The sequence below is a fragment of the Enhydra lutris genome, unplaced genomic scaffold (assembly GCF_002288905.1).
Source record: "Enhydra lutris kenyoni isolate GAN:26980312 unplaced genomic scaffold, ASM228890v2 scaffoldscaffold1, whole genome shotgun sequence".
Taxonomy (NCBI): domain Eukaryota; kingdom Metazoa; phylum Chordata; class Mammalia; order Carnivora; family Mustelidae; genus Enhydra; species Enhydra lutris.
In genome coordinates, this window is record NW_019154085.1 from 98,997,584 (window position 1) to 99,013,511 (window position 15,928).

At 34.1% G+C, this 15,928-nt stretch overlaps 1 protein-coding gene across 1 annotated transcript in view; it reads left to right on the top strand.

Annotated features, from left to right (window-relative positions):
- LOC111142734 (ARP3 actin related protein 3 homolog) overlaps positions 1-15,928 on the top strand; it is a 59,642-nt gene that overhangs the window by 39,591 nt on the left and 4,123 nt on the right. The window contains exons 7-10 of the mRNA XM_022496025.1: positions 1,926-2,069; positions 3,964-4,137; positions 13,108-13,200; positions 13,402-13,527. Of these exons, the coding sequence (XP_022351733.1) occupies positions 1,926-2,069; positions 3,964-4,137; positions 13,108-13,200; positions 13,402-13,527 (537 nt within the window). The remainder of the gene's footprint in view (positions 1-1,925; positions 2,070-3,963; positions 4,138-13,107; positions 13,201-13,401; positions 13,528-15,928) is intronic.

Sequence of the window (15,928 nt, forward strand, 5' to 3'; positions counted from 1 at the left end):
CTTGTCTGGCTGCCTTCAAGATTGTGATGTACCTAAATGTGTTGTCCCCTCCCCCCATTTCTTCTCCTTAGGGTTTGGGTTTGTTGAACTTCTTGAATGTAGATTTGTAGTTTGTTTTTTTTTTAAATCATACCTGAGAAGTTCTTTATTTCTTGACATTTTTTTTGTATCCCCTCTTTTCCTCCGTATCTTTGGGAAATCCAGTTATGTGTCTCTTAGGCTACTTAAAGTTGTCTTATAGGTTACTAGCACTCCGTTCATTTTTTTCCTGATCTTTTTTTTATCTCTGTCATTTTGAGTAGTTCATTTTTTGTCTTTAAGTTCACATTTTTCTTTATTGTTTAGTTTGCTGTAATCACATTTAGGGTATTTTTTAATTTTAGATTTTTTATTTTTCTCCATAGCAGTTCTCTTTGGATCTTTTTACATCTTTCTTTCTCTCTCATTCATGTTTCCATTCATGATTCCATTCTTGATTATGAGGAATGTATAGTAGTTGTTTTAATGGCTTTTTCTACGAATGCTATTATCTTTGATATTTCTGCTTCTTTCTCTTGATTTTTTTCCCCAGTCAGGGGTTGTATTTTCCAGCTTTCTTGCTTGGGTATAATTTTTCATTGGGTACTGTATGTTCACATTGTTATGTCCTGGATTTGGGGACTTTTAAAGATACTTTGAGGTATTTTTCCTGGGATACAGTTAAATTACTAGGAATCAGTTGGATTCTTTCAGGGGTTCCTTTTAAACATTATTGAGCAAGTCCAGAACAATCTTTTGTCTGGTCCTACTTTGTCTCCACTCTTGAGGCACTCTTCTGAGGATTCTACTTAGTGTCCTGTGTTTGAGGTCTTGTTACACTGGCTAATGGGAATGCAGACTATTCCCAGCTACAATAAGCTTTGAGGATTGTTTTGTTCCCACTTTCCAGAGGTTCTTTCTCTGGCTTTGATGGTTTCCTAACATGAATGTGATGATTACTAGTCAGCCAAGGTGTTACTTTTCACATCTCAGAGCTCTGTGTCACTGTAGCTATTTCAGCTTAGTAGTTTGACATGTAAGCTGTAGCAGTAGACTGCCCTGAAATCTAAATTTTGTATCCTCAACTTAATGAGACTTTCTGACTCTGCTTGAGTTCTTCCTCCCATTATTGCTGCCTAGCAACTCTTCCTAGGCAGTGAGATGGGCTGTTCATAGCCCTCATCTTGTTTGCTTTCCCTTCTCATTGGGAGCACTGCCCTATTCTGCCTGTTTAGTGTCGGAAAACGTTTATTTAATTTGCCCTTTTTTTCCCCTTTAATGTGAGAGGTTAAATTCAATCCCTAATACTCTGTCATGGCCAGATGATATTCTTTGTTAATGAAATTTAATTTTGTTACATTATTTTTTGTACTTCTGACTCATATCTGTAAATTTATGAATTGTGTAGAATTTAATTATTTGACACTATAATAATGCATAGAATGCCTCTGCCTTGTGAAATTGGTACCTGCTTCATTAGGAAAAATGAGTTTGTGGATTAATGATGAGATTTCCTACAATGCTATCTAAATTGTTTACTGAAATTATTAAAGATTTTAAAATAATTTCCTAGCTGGTTTGCTATCAAAACATTTAAACTTCTGAAATTTGTTATTTCTGTGTTGTTAAGTCATTTCAGTCTTAGTTATAAACTCTTACCAGTAAAAGAATAATCTAAGTTGCTGGCCATTTTTGTTCATAATATCTGTACAGTATTATAAATTATACTATACAGTATTGTGAGGAATATGGTTGAAGAATAAAGACTAGAAGAACTCTCCTGGGATAAAGCAGTACTTGGGAATATAAACACACTAACTTGAGAAATTAATCTTTGATGATTATTTAGGTTATTTTATTTTTGAAATCACTGAAAGTAAATTTGCCACTTTTTTTCCCCTGTATAGGCTGAAGGGTATGTGATTGGCAGCTGTATTAAGCACATTCCAATCGCAGGACGAGATATAACATATTTTATTCAGCAGTTGTTGAGAGACCGAGAAGTAGGAATCCCTCCAGAGCAATCCTTGGAAACTGCTAAGGCAGTAAAGGTAAAAAAGTAATGATGAAAATGTAATTCAGCTAGAAATTAAAATCAGATTTATAATATTAACATGAAAACTCTCAGGTGAAGAATGGTACTTTAAAAAAAAAACAAAAACCTTTTTACTTAGCCAGTTGTAAATTATTACCCTTAATTATATATATGTTTTCTCTTTATTTCTTGTAAGGAGATTTTGTGGGATGATTAGCTCCGTGCCTGTTGTCTCCACATTTCACATTTGAGTCAAGAACATTTGTACCAGCTGACTTTAGCATACATTTTTTGTGATTATTCCCCATAGTAAAAGTAATTAGTTCGTTTCATAGTTCTTGTATCTCAATTTTTTCACTGAATTTTTTATTTTTTATTTTATTTTTTTTAAGATTTTGTTTATTTATTTGACAGACAAAGATCGCAAGTAGGCAGAGAGGCAGGCAGAGAGAGGAGGAAGCAGGCTCCCCGCAGAGCAGAGAGCCCGCCCAAGCTGAAAGCAGAGGCTTTAACCCATTGAGCCATCTGGGCGCCCCTGAGTTCTTTATTTTAATCCTAACAATTTTCTGTTGAAAAATTTTTTTTTGATGTAATTGTTTCATTTCGCTAGAATAGAGGTGGTGTTTGGCTCACATGATACGGCAAATAAAAGAAAAACGTGAAGACTAAGGTGTTTTAATAATTTGTATGTTATATAAGTCTTTGTTAGATCAGTGCTTTTATGTAAACTGTCAAAATACTTAGCATCGCTTTTTAAATTTATCATTTGCCAACATACCTACAAAAATTTTAGTAGGTTTCTCATATGTTTTCAGTATGTGAAAGCAAAAATCCCCCAGCAAAAATAAGTTTAAGGAATTTACTGCTTCCTAGTAGTAAAGGAATTATGAAATGGCTGCCAAAACTAACCCAAAGGATGGCAGCAAAATTAAATATGTAAAAAATTAACATGAATACTGCTTCAGCATCTTTGGGAAGCCTGTGGGGTTTAAAAAAATAACAAAAGCACCAAGGATTAAAATCTATTTTAGAGAATACTGATGCTCAGTCTGAATGTATTTTAAGAATTATCATTTCCATGTAATTCCTACTTCTGATGTTGGAAAAAGAAGACCTACAATAACATCAAATTGTTCTTTGTTTTCCATATTCTTTCCTTATATGTCTTTATATTATTAGTAATAGTATTTGCATCTATTGTGGATTAGAATTCTTCATGAACAAAAATATGTGAAGTGTGTGTTTTTCTTTTAAAAAAAAATGAAACGTGGATTCAGGAGTCCATAAATTGCAAATAGAATGTTACAACCCATAACATTTTTGAATTGTATTTTTGATGAAAACTTTTACTTAGGACTTATAATCAGATAAGCGGCAATTTGGCATTGTAGGTGATACAGTAAAAAAGAATAGTTTTTGTTTTCAGTCTTTTTTATTTTGCTCATTTACTTAGATCATATTGAGTTTTGTTCCAGGAAGGTATTAAGGATTAAGGGTCTATATTAATTTGTGGGTTATATCAACTGTTACTTTTTCTCTAGTTCTGTATTTATTTTATGTTTTCTCCTCTTCATAATGCAGACTCCATTAATTATTGGAACTGCATAAAGTGTTGAAGACAATAATGAATGTTTTCATAAAATAACCTTGAGATAGTAGAGGTTGTCTCTTCAGTTGATCAAATCTTATTCAATATGTATGAAGCTAGAAATTATGTATAGGAAATGAGAGATGAGTTATTTGTACTAAACATAAACTAATGTCCTAACATGAAATTATCTTCAGCTTAATTTGTTAATTTTATTTTCCAAAGATATTTGTTCATTTGATTCTGGTTTGCCAAAAATATGTCATCCTTTTCTACTGTTCCTAAAATGAGGAAATAATTACTCATTTCTTTGTTTTCCTAGGAGCGCTATAGTTATGTCTGCCCAGATTTAGTAAAAGAATTTAACAAGTATGACACAGATGGATCAAAGTGGATTAAGCAATATACTGGAATCAATGCTATCTCAAAGAAAGAATTTTCTATTGATGTTGGTTATGAGAGATTCTTGGGACCTGAAATCTTTTTTCATCCAGAGGTAAGTTTTTTGTTTTTTGTTTTTCTTCTTAGATGGGATTGTTTTGAGAAATTCAGGGAAGAGTTAATCTCAGGAATTTTTCCTTTGTATACTAAAATGCTATTGTGAGTTATGTTCAAGAGGAATAGTTTCCTATGTTGAAATAGGCTAAACGAGTTACTATTTTTTGTATATTTAGAAAACTAAAACTTGTCTTTTTAATATTTGTGGCTTATGTGGGATCATGGAAAGAGGGGAGCCCTTAAAATTTATGACCATTTAAATAAAGTATTTTGGAAAAGTTCTAGAACTACCAGTGCCCCATATAAAATAACCATTAAACCAAGAACCGTTAGTCGACTATCATAACAAAATATTTATTAGCAAAATAGTTTTTTGTCTCTATGAAATGTTAGCAACATGGAGGGTTTTATTAAGTAAATAAAAGGTGTGTTTTTAATATGAAAAATTCTTCCAGAAACTTAATAGAAGAAATTTATTAATAGAATTACATTAAATGCCAAGTGTGCTTACTTGGCATTAAAAAGTTATTTTTTAATATTGTTTATTCACTTAGGAAATAGTGAATATAATTTTCATGGTCTCAGTTGAAGTATGGAATATTTAAAAATGAAAAAGTATTTTATGTTGCCCTTACTGAGCTCAGAGAGTAAGGAAGATGAATATCTAAACAGGCATAGTTGTTTCAATAAATGCATGGATTTGGGGAGGGCATAGGAACGAAGGCCATCTAAGTCTGCTTGGGAGAACTAAGGAAGCTTCTTATGAACTGAGACTTCAAGGGTGAATACATATTTGTCAGGCAAGTATGTTAGGGAAGTATCTTTCTGGCAGAAGAGATAGGTTGGGTAGAAGTTTGGGATAGGAGATTGCTAGGTAATAAAATTATAAAGGAAGGGATTGGTAGGAGATGGGCCCAGATGGGTGTTTATAAGGGACTAATATGCTATAGAAAGTAGTTCTGGATTCTGTGCAGAGATCTTTAGTGCAAATGACATAGATTAGAAAGATCACTCTGACAGCACTGGTTTGGATGGATTTGAAACAGGGGTGTGAATTGTGTTGGAAACAGGTAAGTTTATTGCAGTTTTCCAGATGAAGGATAAGTAATGTCAGGCCACTAAGATTGAGAAAGAGGTAAGAAAAAGCAATAGAATGAACGTGACTTACTGATTACTTAGATGTGAGGGGAGTAAATATGAAAAATCTGTGATTCCCATATGTGTAACTTGAACAGCTGGATGCGAAGGAGATATGGGCAGGAATCAGAGATCATGATGAATTGGCATATACCTGTAAATTGGGAGCAAAGGAGTGAGCGAGCACCTGGGATAAGGCATTGTGGTCAGACAAGTATATGGGTGTTTTAAGGCTTTAGACAGCACGTTTTCTTTGCAGTCTTTAAAATAAAAATTCATAAAAGGACATATGTACATAGTTTTAAAAGTTTTATAAGAACACTGACAGGCTTAAATAAAAATAGCAGCTCCTCATCCTCCACCCCTACTCTCACTCTTTCTGTGTTCCGCAGAGCATTCACTAGCTCTCACTTAGCCCGCACTCTTGGCAATTACCTGCACATCTCCAAATATTTGTCCTCTTATTTCTTGACATAGCAACATAAGTAATTTATCTACCAGCTTCCTTTTAGGTTAGTTGATATTTCCTTAGACCCTCTTCCTTTAGCCTGTCTGTATGTTATGTTATAGTTACTAGCTAAATCAGTAGTTTTACAGTATATAAATATTATTATACCTGTTAATATTTTTTGCTTTTGAGGCAAAATTGTAATGTAAATTTTTTCTCTTAAAATTGAGCTTCTCCTAAATTTTTACCTCATTTCTTCGTGTCATTTTCTCTCTGTTCATTTATTTCATTTATTCATTGAAGTTGTGTAATTAACTGTAATCTGAAGGGATCTTGGGGGTCTATTTCTATATAGAGAAATTTAACAGTGTTTTTAAAACCTTGTTTTACTTTTTTCTTTGTGGTTTCTTATCCTTTGAATTTTGGGGACTTCCAAGGTTCTGCAGGGTGAATGGATTGACTTCTTAGCAGTATGCCCTCTGGAGGCACTTAGGATGTAACATTCTTTTTTTGTCTTCCAAACAGGATTGAAGTATTTTATTTATGTTTACTCACCTTCTCTTTTCATCCTTGGGCATTTATCCTTTCTTGTAATTTTCTTCTGTCATATTAGTAGTGATTTAAGAAGATCAAAAGATAACTATGTATCTGGCAGTCAGGTCACATTTTCTTTTGGGGTCATGTATATGTGAACTGCTGAAGTTGAACGTATTAAAGGTCACAGGTTAAGGCACATCAGTTGAAGTTGAAATACTGGAGAGACGTACTAAACCTCCATGTGGAGGACAGGAATTAGAGAATTGCAGAAGATTCACAACCAAAGTCCTAGATGAATAGGATCATTATAAGATAGATAATAGCGTGGGAGGTAAGAGGTATCTTGGATTTTAAAGGAGGAAGCATTTGAGTGGAATACTTACACCCTCAGCAAGGTCCTGACAGTCTTAATCTTTGACATATTAGATACATAAATAAACTGTTGTTTTGGTTGTGTTGTGTTGCTTAGGAAAGGGATAGTTGTCAGGATGTCAGTTTACCTTGCTGCTAATGTTTTATATGTAATATTTTTCCTTTAATTTAATCTTTATCATTTGATAAGCTAAGTTTTCTTTATTAAGTTTTTTAAAACTTTGAGACATCTTTTACTCTCTATAGCATTTTTTCTTTGTAAATAATTTCTTCTGTAGAAATCCATATTTTTCTCTTCTTCTGAGTTCTTTTTTAAAACCAGTTATGCATATGCACATTGTTTAAAAGTCCTGATTATTGAACTTCTAACAAAAACTAGGAGTGTCCTGCATACTTCTCTATTTTTTTTCTTAGAGGTAAGCACTTCAGCCTTTTTTAGTTGATTGTTTTGGTGATTGCCTCCATTGCTACACATTGCTTTGGTTGCATTTTTCAGTTTTAGGCATTTTCTGTCAGTTTTCAGATAGGGAGGAAGAGGATTGCCTTTTCTCCCTTTCTTTTTTTGCCATGACAAGCAATACCTTTCCATACCTTTTTGTCCCAGTAATTACATTATGATTTTAGTTAGGTAAAAATGCAGTTCCTACATTTTTGTGAACACAAATTTTAATCAGATCTTGTGAACACAAATTCTGATCAAATCTGAGTTACGCAGTTTACCATGAAACATTTTTCTGTCCTATATTTTGTTTTCCATGGGAAATAGTAACTTGTTTGCTTAGTTTTAAAATATTGGATCCTTAATTCACCTCTGAATTCTGCCTACGAGTTTTAAAACTGTCTTCTCAGGATATTCAGATGCATAGGGTTTTATAATCAATTTAATTTTCCAGAGCATGTGTTACGTCCCAATCAGAACCTGTTTCCTTCTGCACCTGGTAAAGAGTTGTCATCTTCCTTCACCATCATTGTGGAGATTCCTTTTGCCTCTCACTTAAATCCCTCTTCCCTCTATCCCATATCTTTATCTTTATTTTGGTGGAAATCATTTCCATTTGGGATTCCTGATATAAAGGGCACATGAAGAATGAAAATTTCAAAATCTTGCATGTTTGAAAATGTACTCATTTTACCTTTATGCTTGTCTGATAATTGGGTATAGAATTCTAGATTGTAAGTCATTTTTCCTTAGCATTTTGAAGCCTCAGCTCAGTTGCTTCCTGTTATAGCTTGAAGTGAAAAGTTGTTCTGATTCCTGAACCTTTTATAGGGCCTGCTTTTTTTCTTTCCAGATACTTGTATATTGTCCCTTTGTTCCCCTAACATTCTGATGTACTCTCTTTTTCTCTTCTAGTTGTACTTTTTGTTCCACTCTCTAGGTTATTTCTTCAGTTTTATCTTCTGAACATTTAACTGAATTTATTGCTGGTAACATACCTAATTTTCAAGGGCTCCCCTATGTCTGCTCTTGAATATTCCTTTTTTATGCTGCTCTGTTCTTGTTTCATGTTTGCATATCTTCTGGCTCTCTGAGGATATTAGTCTAGGTTTTTTGAAGTTTTCTTCTTTCTGCCTAGTCTTTTTCTCCAGGTTGCTTTTTCTCTTTGTTTTCTTTGTTTTGATTCTTGTATTTTTCATGCTAGAGGTTTTTGAGAACCACTCATTTAAGAAGGGAACACTAAAAATCTGATTGGAAATCTGAGCTTTGTGGATGGGGCTTGTAGAGTATGTCCTTTTCTTTGGGGGAATGCCCTATGTATGTTTCTTTAGATCATTTCACATAGTCCCAGGAAGATTGCTGCCTGGAGGGTAGAGGTTGGCAGCCAAATGGGAAGAGGGTCAGCCATTGTGTGTCAGCAGTAGGCTGCATACGTTCACTTAAAAGCCCCCAGCTTTCATTCTTTTCAGCCATTTATAAGAGTCCCCGGGCTCTAATTTATTCCTTTAGAGAATAGGTAAGTCACCTTTCTCCTTGGATGAGGAGGCATTTCATAGATTATTTGGTTGGGGTTTGTGATTTAATTGCTTTTCCACAGAGACTTTCAACCAGTGTTCCTTCCTGTCCTTCTACCTCACTTTCAGTGCTGACAGGTACAGCCAGTTCTTGGGGGAGAGGGGTGGTAATAGAAAATAGCCTTATTCTTGGCTTTCCCAACTGACGACTTAACTAAGTGTTTTGGAGGGAGTGCATGTCTTGTCCATCTGCTTTCCAGATTCTAGTTTGCCAGATTTTGTTGCTGTTTCTTCTTGTTCTGTTCTCTCCATACATTTGGGATTATTCCTTTTAAAAAAAATTTCTTTTTTGTTGCTTTTAGTAGGGAGAACAAGTTGAGATATGTGTGCTTAGTTTACCATGTTTTTCCAGAATAGACTTTTTTTTTTTGGTATCCTATGAACTGTGTCACTTCCCAAGTGAATTTTAAGATTCTGTCTTTTGTAGTTCTAGATATTTCTGTGCCAGAGTTCCTCTGTCATTTGAAATATTCACTCTGTTTTTTGTTTTGTCTAGATGAAAGTGTAGGTATCTAAACTTGGAACCGAACATAAACTGTATGAAAGAGTAAGGGTATTTTTTTTGAATAGCTAAAATCATCACAGATGCTTGAAAGAACTGTTTTTAGAAGGAACAGGCTTGGCTTGGCACTCTGAATTTTTTTTTTTTTTTTCTCTGAAGGAAATTTAAGTTTTTTTTGACAAAGCTATTTGGACTGTTTTATTTGCTTGGGTGTATTCTCTATAAATTTTCCAGAAGAGAGAAAAGATACTCCTTTGATAGCCACTTACAGTAGTATTAAGACCTGATCAGAGAGCATTTAGAGGCAAGACTAACCCTTTTGCTGAAAATGAGAACAAAAGGCCTAAAGATAGTCTTATTGGAGACCCTAGGTTAAGCATAGTCAAGTATTAAGTAACCTACAACAATTTATTGTTAATTCTTACTCTTTTCCTTTGTTTATTTACTAAGTATCCATGTTTGCTGCTTTATTGCATATTCTTCTTCTTCTCATCTGGGATTCTGTATAGCATAATGGTCCATGAGCTTTTTGTGAAGATGTATTCAAATCAGACTTCATGTCTTTTTAAATCAAAATATCTGTGGATAGATCCAGAATATGTGAATATTTAAAGAATGTATAAATTCTTTCTTTTGTATGTTCTTGATTAAAAATTGCTATGAGAAGGGCCCAGCACAGGAATGAATTACTCTATTCCTGTCTTACTTGCTTATGTTAAAGCAGATCACTGTCTTTTTTTTTTTTTTTTTTTTTTTTTGCAGATCACTGTCTTAAAGGTTAAGGAAAGAATTACGGGAGGGTTAGTCTCTTGAGCATATGTGCTCCTCTGTGAGGGTGTGTGTATGTGTCTGTGTTGTTTACGTAGATATTAAAGGAATATAGCTAATAAAGATAATGTAGAGAATTTGTAAGTTCTGTATTAATAAGTCGCTATTATATTAAGATATCCTGGAACATATTTTCTATCAAATTGGTCTCTGTCCACATTTTGGGGATTAAATCTCATATCAAGGTCTCAGGTTGAGGTATCTTTATGGGATCATAAAAGCATGTTTTGAGAACTTAGTTTCCTTAGAAATTTCGTAGTCAGAACCTAGAGAGTTTCTACAGATGACAGAATAAAATTTTCAGGATGCCAGTTCTTTTGCTCATTCTAGTTAGTTATGGACTGAGCCATTCCCTGCCAGTAAACTAAGCTTGTCTATACATGGCATACAGAGCCACCTGAGTTGAGTTATGTTCTCCTATTTTTCCACAGAATACAGTGTGGACTACTTCTGACAGAACAAATAGTCTATAGGTTGAGTTCTCAAGGTTCAGATTAAGCCACATTTCTCTATATGATTTTGGAGGGTCATAAGCATGCATATAAAAATAAATAATGGGGAAGAAAGGAAGACCTCCTTAATCTTATTTCTCCTTTTATAAGGCCTGTTTATTGTATATAAAAAAAGTTTTTTCTGTTGCTAAGCTTTCTTTCTTTCTTTCTTTCTTTCTTTCTTTCTTTATTTATTTATTATTAACATGTAATGTATTATTTGCTTCAGGGGTACAGGTCTGTGAATCATCAGTCTTAACACAATTAACAGCATTCACCAAAGCGCATACCCTCCCCAATGTCCATAACCCAGCCACCCTATCCCTACCCCCAGCTCCCCAGGAACCCTCAGTTTGTTTTGTGAGATTAAGATTCTCTTATGGTTTGTCCCCCTCCCTGGTCCCATCTTGTTTCATTTTTTCCCACTCTACCCCCATGACCCCCCGCCCTGCCTCTCAAATTCCTCATGTCAGAGAGAGCATATGATAATTGTCTTTCTCTGATTGACTTATTTTGCTTAGCATAATACCTTCTAGTTCCATCCACATCGTTGCAGATGGCAAGATTTCATTTTTGATGGCTGCATAGTATTCCATTGTATGTGTATATACCACATATTCTTTATCCATTTAATTGTTGATGAATATCTAGGTTCTTTCCATAGTTTGGCTATTGTGGACATTGCTGCTATAAACACTGGGGTGCACGTGCCCCTTTGGATCACTACATTTGTATGTTTAGGGTAAATACCCAGTAGTGTGATTGCTGGGTCGTAGGGTAGCTCTATTTTCAGCTTTTTGAGGAACCTCCATACTGTTTGGATTCCAGAGTGGTTGCACCACCATGCATTCCCACCAACAGTGTAAGTTCCCCTTTCTCCGCATCCTCGCCAACATCTGTCCTATCCTAACTTGTTCATTTCAGCCATTCTGACTGGTGTGAGGTGGTATCTCACTGTGGTTTTGATTTGTATTTCCCTGATGCTGGTGATGTTGAGCACTTTTTCATGTGTCTGTTGGCTATTTGGATGTCTTCTTTGCAGAAATGTCTGTTCATGTCTTTTGTCCATTTCTTGATTGGATTATTTGTTCTTTGGGTGTTGAGTTTGATAAGTTCTTTATGGAATTTGGGTACTAGCGCTTTATCTGGTAAGGCCTGTTTGTTATATATAAACATTTTAAAAAAATTATTATTTTTAACCTCGTTCTATTTCCATAATAATTGAAGTTGTCAAATTGCTTTCTGCCTCACACCTTATCCAGTCTGTTAAAGAATTCTGAAGAGTTTTGTGTAATACATGTACCTTCCATTCCAAATAAATACATATTAATATTTTAATATTTACCATATTGAGATCTTATTTTAAACAGTAAAATATTACAAAAAGAGTATCTTATCTTCCTTAGACCTTTTTCTTTCTGTATTTGGTTTCCATCCTTCCTTTTTCCTCTGGAGGGCAGTTGCTGTTATAAATTTAGTGTATATCCAGTTCATGTGTTTAACTGTGCATATATTCAGAAAAACACATTTTTAAAAGATTTACATATATGGAATCACTGAAGTTTTTTTGAAGTCAGCTTTTTAAAAAATGAGTTTTGCTTTTGAGTGTCAGCTGTTGGTAATAGTTCAACTGTGTTATATCATCATGTGAGTATACAGTTTATTCTCATTATTCACAGTAGATACTCCAAAAAGTTGCTGTGAACACTGAATTAGTGAATACTGAATCATTGCTCATAGCGGGAAACAGGGTTAGGTTCTTGGAGCTTTAGGTTACAACACTTTTGTCAGGTGAACATAGAGCTATTATTTGTGTTTCTGTTTAAAGATGCACTATTTAGTATATGTCATTGATTTATTGGCCTTGATCCCATGGCCAACAGCAAAACTGTGACTCATGCCTGAATGAACCTTATCCAAAACTATTTTCTCCATGACATATACCATAGCCTTAAGCTTAGGAATAGTAGATATCACTTTGGCACTACTATGGTTGGGGAACCTTTTATTTATTTATTTTAGATTTTTTATTTATTTGAGAGAAAGAGAGTAAGTGAGAGCATAAAAGCAGGGTGAAGGAGAAAGCAGACTCCCTGTGGAGCAGGGAGCTCGACTCGGGGCTTAATTCCAGGACCCTCAGATCATGACCTGAGCCAGAGGCAGACCCCCAACCAACTGAGCCACCCACGTGCCCCAGAGACCCTTTTAAATAGCAAAAGTACCCACAAAAATGTGGAAACTATGGCACTAAATAGATCATGAAAAGGACACTTACAGTATGAAAGCTGAAATGAGAAGACTGGGCATTTCCTTTTTTGACCTCAAATATGAATGTGCTGGTCAGCTCAGATTTTCAGAGTGCTGTTCATGTGCATGCCTACAGAATTTTACCAGCTCGTGGTATACGTGTGCTTTTACATTTTTGCTATTCTGATGATTATGAAATGGTATATATCATCATTACTATAATTTGATTTCTTCTGAAATCTCTGATTTCAGAGTCTTTAATTTTGAGTTAGCGACCAGAATTTATGTTTGTAAAAAGTCCTTTTTTTTTTAAACTCAAAACTTCCTTACTTTTTTATTGTGATATTTAAGTAGGGATCTAATTTCTATCATATATCCACCTTTACTTTTCAGTTTGCTAATCCAGACTTTACTCAACCTATCTCAGAAGTTGTAGATGAAGTAATTCAGAATTGCCCTATCGATGTCAGGCGTCCACTCTATAAGGTCAGTATTTACAGCAAAATTGTTCAAGGTTTTCTTTTAAAAAACTTCTTTATTTTTCTGTCCATTGTTGAATATTAAATTTAAAAATCCTCTCTTCAAAAGCCTATGATAGGATTTTAGTACTGTTTCATATGTCTTAAAATTTTTTGTTTTTCTTTCTAAATAAAAATCATACTTATATATTTTTCTCCAATGATACAGAATATTGTCCTCTCTGGAGGTTCAACCATGTTCAGGGACTTTGGACGTCGCTTGCAAAGAGATTTGAAAAGAACTGTAGATGCCAGGCTGAAATTAAGTGAGGAATTGAGTGGTGGCAGATTGAAGGTTGGTTTTTTCAGATATTGGTGGGAGGGTTGAGGGTGCCTTGATAATTGTAGTGGGGATGGGAAATGTCTGCCAACTTCTGCTTTTATTTAGGGAAATAAGAGGATTTCTGTCAGGTTTTCTAATGGAAAGTGATTAATCATATTGAGATCTTATTTTAAGAAATAAAATATTACAAAAAGAGTATCTTACCTTCCTTAGACCTTTTCCTGTCTCTGTTTGGTTTCCATCCTGTCTTTTTCCTCCTGAGGGTAGTTGCTATCATGAGTTTAGGTTACCCGGGTCATGTTTTTAACTGTGCATGTATTCAGAAAAACATATAGTTTTAGAAGATTTACATACATGGAATCATTCAAGAATATCATGTCCTTCATTGGTCATTTGATTCCTCTAGGATGGTATCAACATTTATGGAAACTTTTGTTAGCCTGTGTGAGTGACAATAATTCATACGTATCTCACGGATAACTTACATAGAGAAGAATTCCTTGCATATTTTAGGGATAATACTCCTTAAGGACCCACACGATTTTAGAGTACTATAGCAGTACAACAAAGCCTAGTTGATAGAGAACCTGATGTTGCGAGGTTTATCCTGCTTGCACAGACTCATTCTAGCTTCCCCACAGCAGCCTCAGAGTGTGAAATCCAGTTGGTGGTTTAGCAGAAATAACTTCTTTTACATGTCCTGGACTTTGGGTTTGCTGTCAAAATCAAAATGAATTTAAATTCTCAGATGCTTGCTTTCTATATTTATGAGACAGTTTTTCAGTAACTGTTATGTTTCATCCTTGTTCAGTGTAGTATATTGAAGCAAAATATTGACTTAGAGGATACATTGCTAAATAAAAACAAGCTGTATTCAATTTGGGAAATTATCAAGAATTAGGGCTTCATCTGAGACTACTAGTCATTCAAAATTATTTAAAAGTAAAACATAATCTTCTAGGGTTTGCCGCTTGTTTAGAAATTGCATGACAGCTGACTGTTTTCAGTCCCTAAATTTTGATTATCTTAAACTTACGCTTGGAGCACAGTAAAAAAAGTTTGTTTCAAAGTAGTTGTTTAGTTTGTAATGGGCTCATTATAGATAAATGAAACAAATGCCGCTTATTAGTATAGTATTTTAGTAAAGTAAAAATTTAACATTTTTAGGCTTTTTGTACATTTCAAAATAAGAAATGAGGACTTTTTTTTTTCCTCCTCAGTGATATTAGCACTGTACTGACATTAATGATAAAGGAGAAATCCAGTTTACTGGAGGACTCTGCCTTCTTTTTTATTTTACTTTATATTTTTATGGATTTTCATCACGTTTTTATATATCTGTATCTAAATCTGACTTTATTGCCTTTCAATTTGTAATTTTTAATGACAACTAAATAACTTTTCTTAACAAAAAAAATGCCATTTTTTATGACATGTAAATATTTTTAAACTTTTTATTTTGAAATAATTTCATACTTACAGAAAACGTACAAAACCTAATAGGAATTTCTGTATATCGTTCACCTAGATTTTCCAAATGTTAGCATTTTATATTTGCTTTATTCTGTATCTACAAAGATACCTACATATGCAAATAAACACACATACCTATATGTGCAAATATTGTTTCTGAACTATTTGAGAATGAATTGGAAGTATAATGTCCCATCACGCCTAAATACTTAAGTGTGTATGCCCTAAAACAGGACATTGCAAATGTCACAAAACTAATCTGATAAAGTAAAAAAATCTAGTTATAGACCTGATTCACATTTCACCACTTCCATTATTGTCCTTTATAGCAAAAGGGAGAAAAAAGACATACCTTTTTTTGGTCTAGAATCCAATCTTAGGATTGCATGTTTCAATTCATTAATTCGCTATCATGTCCCTTCAATCTGAAGTACTCAGTCTTCTTTTATATTCATTCATCCTTCCTTCCTTCCTTCCTTTCTTCCATTTATTTATTCATTTTAGAGAGCAAGCGAGAGAGTGTGCGTAAGTGCTCTTGAGTGGAGAGGGTTTGAGGGAGAGGGAGAAGGAGAAAGAATCTGAAGCAGACTCCACACTGACTGAGCCACCCAAAACCCCTTTTTTGTCTTTCTTATTTAACCTTAACTTTTTTTTTTTTTTAAGAATACAGGCCATTTATTTTACAGAATGTTTCTCAATTTGGGATTGTCTGGTATTTCCTCATGATTAGTTAGGTTTAGATTATGTACTTTTGGCAGTAATACCACAGAAATGATGTTATATCTTTTTTAAGTTGGTTGTATCACTAGACACATGGTGTAATTTGTCCCAGATGTTAATTTTGATCAGTTGGTTAAAGTTGTGTCTGCTGGGTTTCTCTATAAAGTTATTATTTTTTCTTTATGTGTAATAAGAATACTACGGGAAGATACTTTCAGAC